The 4,442-nt window shown below is 38.0% G+C and overlaps 1 protein-coding gene across 6 annotated transcripts in view; it reads right to left on the reverse strand.

Annotated features, from left to right (window-relative positions):
• The window catches only part of LOC106879777 (biotin--protein ligase), a 69,603-nt gene that overhangs the window by 30,627 nt on the left and 34,534 nt on the right, over positions 1-4,442 (reverse strand). For all 6 annotated transcript variants that reach the window (XM_052975271.1, XM_052975263.1, XM_014929480.2 and 3 more), the window contains one exon: positions 2,618-2,901. In XM_052975271.1, the coding sequence (XP_052831231.1) occupies positions 2,618-2,901 (284 nt within the window). The remainder of the gene's footprint in view (positions 1-2,617; positions 2,902-4,442) is intronic.

Consider the following 4,442-nt stretch of genomic DNA (forward strand, 5'->3'; position numbering starts at 1 on the left):
GAAAGGCAAAGTCGACCTCGGCGGAATTTGAACTCAGAATGTAGCGGCAGACGAAATACCGCTAAGCATTTCACCCAGTGTGCTAACGTTTCTGCCAGCTCGCCACCTTGAAGGCATCCAGTGTTTCTGCTGAGTTGACTGACATATGTTGTATTCAGATGACTTGCTTGAGTACAGTTATGCTTTGCCATCCATAGCAGTAGATCACTTGCCAGTTCTTGTTAACTGTTAACCAGTGCCTTACCATTGTAATGGTGGAAACAGGCAAATCTCCATACAGCTGTTTCTGGGTGGGATGAGTTCTCCAAGATATGTTTAAGACTGCTCTTAACATTTGGGTGTAAGTTCCATCTAAGTTTGATTCTTGTTTTTTGGTAAGTGTCCAGGCTGTTTCTCCATAGAGGACTGACTCTTCCGCTGCATGGAATAAGTTCCTCTTAAGGATGTCTGACAGGGTTGGTTTTCAGACAACATCTGGTTTGTTTAGGGCCAACCATGCTATGGCTGTCTGGGTTTTTACATCTTTTTCAGTCGAGGCTATTGCAGAACTGAGGTATATGGAATTGTCGATGTTGGTGATGGATCCTTGTGGTTGCTAGCAAAGAATTTAATTTTACTAGAATTAACAAGCAGTCCAACATCCTGTGCAGCTAATTTTAGACCATGAAGTACCTTGGGTGGAGTTTGATATGATGTCAGAGAGCAAGGCTAAATCATCAGCATAGTCTAAATCAGTTATTTTTTGAGCTGGATGTTTGATTCATCATCTTTTCACAAGTGTGAAACTGAGGCTGTTTAGATTGTCAAATGATGCTTGGAGGACATAACGCAGCGTGATCACAAAGAGAAAAGGTGCCGATGTTCTCCACCCCTGGAGAATTCTAGCTCTGATATCAAAGACACTTGTATTTCCATCTGGGGACTTTATCATTGACTTGGTCCTGTTATAAAGAATCATAATTGCTACTGTTGTTTCCTCAGGGATTCCATAGGCCAGTGGTAGTTTTCCCATCTACCATATATGCATGTGCGTGTGTGAATGTATATACATATGCATGTCAGTGTGAGTGCATGTGCATGTGTGTGTGTGTGTGTGGAGTGTGTGCATGGCGTGTGTGTGTGTGTGTGTGTGTGTTTGTGTGTGTGTGTGTGTAGCTTTGTCTTATTATTCATTGTTAAAATTTACATCTTTCCTATTGTTATTTGTTGAAGAGTGAATGTTTGCATTCTCAAAATTTATTCGTTCAGTTATCTTTTTGTTTTCAATTTATCTTTCTTTTGCTAACAAAATCTCCAAATTTTCTTCCAAGCTCTTTCAGTGTGTTTGGTTGCTACCATGCCAGTGACGTGGAACTGGCCACCTTGAATTATGAGTAAACAATGGTTGTACAAATATATGAAATATATATATAAATATATATATGGGAGTTATTGGTATTCAGAAGACCCAGGATGGCAGGTAAGGCTATGTAAGTGCTACAGTAGGACTGTAGTTAGACTTTTGGTTTGATTATAATACGAGTGAGGAGTCTCTTATTTCCCTTTATACTTCTTATTTCCATCCCTTTCCAAAATAATTTCTTTTATTGAACTCTAATATTTCCCTCTAGTTAACTCTCTCATATCGTCTCTGACGAAGGGATATCCCTAATATCCTAGAAACAGCTGTAAGACTACCTTTCTCTTTATAAATGTCCTATAAATTCCACACAGCTTTAGCTTTGTTGTCTCATTTAATTTAACATATATATGCTCATACACACACATACATATATATATATATATATATATATGTCTGTCTGTCTATATAACATTGGTCATATGAATTATATGGCTGTGTGGTAAGATGTTTGCTTCCCAACCACATGGTATCAGGTTCAGTCCCACTGCATAGCACCTTGGGCAAGTCTCTTCTGGGGAACTGCCCTGAAGAATTTTTAGCAACATCATTGGAAGAATTGGCATTATTTCTTCCAGTTCTTTACAATTCTGAGTTCAAATCCTACCAAGGCCAACTTCAACTTTCTTCTCCCTGAGGTCAATAATATAAAATACCAGTCAACTTTTGGGGGAAATGTAATCACTTATCCCCCTCCTTTACTAAAATTATTGTCCATGGGATCTTTTAAGATCCCATGGACAACATCAGGTGGAGTACAGTTTTGAATCTCATAAATATCATTTTAATCTTCAGTCATTTTAATCGTCAATCATTTTAATCTTTAGTAAAGCTACATTACAATTAGTCAGTTAACCAAATATTCTAATATTTCACAATGTCAATAATGAGGTATTGTTTCTGAACAGAACTAAGTTGTGGGTATAGAAGCTGTGCTGTATCAAATGGATATTACAGTAGCAGCAGCAGGAAGTACACCAACAATCACACCATCATCCATCATTTTAAATCCAGATTTTGTCCCCGTTAATGGGGGTGGCTGGATCTACCTCAATGACATAGCAACCGCCCTCACACCATCTCGCCATCATGCCCAGTTTTGGGCATCCTCTCTTCTCAAGCCAACCCTCCCAATCTCCTCCTCCACTTGTCCCCTCCACATTTCCCTCAGTCTACCTCGCTCTCACTGTCCATTTACCAAATATTCCAGGCACTTACGGATAAAGCAGTGGCATGGTAGATGATACAACATCAACATATAAAAGAAGCTGTCCAAGACTTTTGGTTTGAAGGTTCTCCCAATATTCTTTAGGTGTGAAGAACTGAAACTGGACATCTTTGTCTTCTTTCTCTTGAATTACAAGAGGAAGGCACTGGGCAGAAATTGGATGCATAACATCTTTTCGGCTTTCAACAAGCTGCAGAGATACAGAAGCGCCGATGAGTAAATTGCTGCCATGTAACTTACATGACAAAGCATGCAAGAGTTCTTTCTTGCGGTTCTGAAAAATAATTGGAGGGCAAAGAATTAACATATATCTATGTACACACATATATATGCATTTACATATTTATACACACACACAAACATATAGAGATACATATATTGACATAAACATGTGGAAGATTACCTTCTTTTGGTTAAGTATAAAGTAATATTTTAGGATCTGACAAGTCCAGAGAAAAGAGGAGAAGAAGAAAAAGAGGTAGTCTTTGAAGAAGTCACAAAATGTGTGATGAAAGAACTCTGATAAATATAATAATAATAATAATAATAATAATAATAATAATAATAATAATAATAATAATAATAATAATAATAATAATAAGAAGAAGAAGAAGAAGAAGAAGAAGAAGAAGAAGAAGAAAGATAAAAGTAAAGATCAAATAAACAGTTCATGTGTTTATAGTCAAAATAAAATGACCATTCCCAAGTATAACAATATCTGTTTCAACACAGGATTTTGCATGAGGAATTTTACAAAACAAATCCATAAGCATAGAAGCATTTTGAGTTTAGGAGGAATACAAAGTTCTTGTATTCATGTTTAGGAATACAAAGTTCTTGTATTCATGTTTTTCTCAAAAGAATTATCGGAATAAAGAAAGTGAATTCACATACACCTGGAATTGAAATTGCATAGCAAATGCACCTTACTAAGAGCTCAACCAAACTTGAGAGCGGTTTTATAAGTGCAGACAAACAAAATATTGATTTAGATGATTGTTATAGAGGGGATGGAAGACAATAATTATTTCTTTGCCAAGCTTGTGCCATGGAAAAAGCACTCAATACACTTTGCAAAATAGTTGGCATTAAGAAGGGCATGGCACCATAGAAGCCAAAACAGTCAATGGAAACTGGTGTGACACCTGAACCTGTCAGCACTTGTCAAACTGTCCAACCCATACCAGCATGGGAAATGGATGTTAAATGATGACGATGATACATATATATACACACACACAAATACATATATATATATATATATATATATACACATTCATATACATACATACACATATATGCTCTTTACTCTTTTACTTGTTTCAGTCATTGGACTATGGCCATGCTGGAGCACCGCCTTTAGTTGAGCAAATCAACCTCGGGACTTATTCTTTGTAAGTCTAGTACTTATCACACAGCCACAGACATACTGCCTGACTGGCCTTGTAGGGTTTTCGAGCGAGATCGTTGCCAGTGCCCCTGGACTGGCTCTTGTGCGGGTGGCACATAAAAGACACCATTTCGAGCGTGGCCGTTTTCGTGCGGGTGACACGTAAAAGCACCCACTACACTCTCTGAGTGGTTGGCGTTAGGAAGGGCATCCAGCTGTAGAAACTCTGCCAAATTAGATTGGAGCCTGGTGTAGCCATCCGGTTGCACCAGTCCTCAGTCAAATCGTCCAACCCATGCTAGCATGGAAAGCAGACGTTAAACGATGATGATGATGATGATAATGATGATATATATATATCATCATCATCATCATCATCGTTTAACGTCCGCTTTCCATGCTAGCATGGGTTGGACGATTTGACT

This window comes from Octopus bimaculoides, chromosome 2 (assembly GCF_001194135.2).
Source record: "Octopus bimaculoides isolate UCB-OBI-ISO-001 chromosome 2, ASM119413v2, whole genome shotgun sequence".
NCBI classification, from domain to species: Eukaryota; Metazoa; Mollusca; class Cephalopoda; order Octopoda; family Octopodidae; genus Octopus; species Octopus bimaculoides.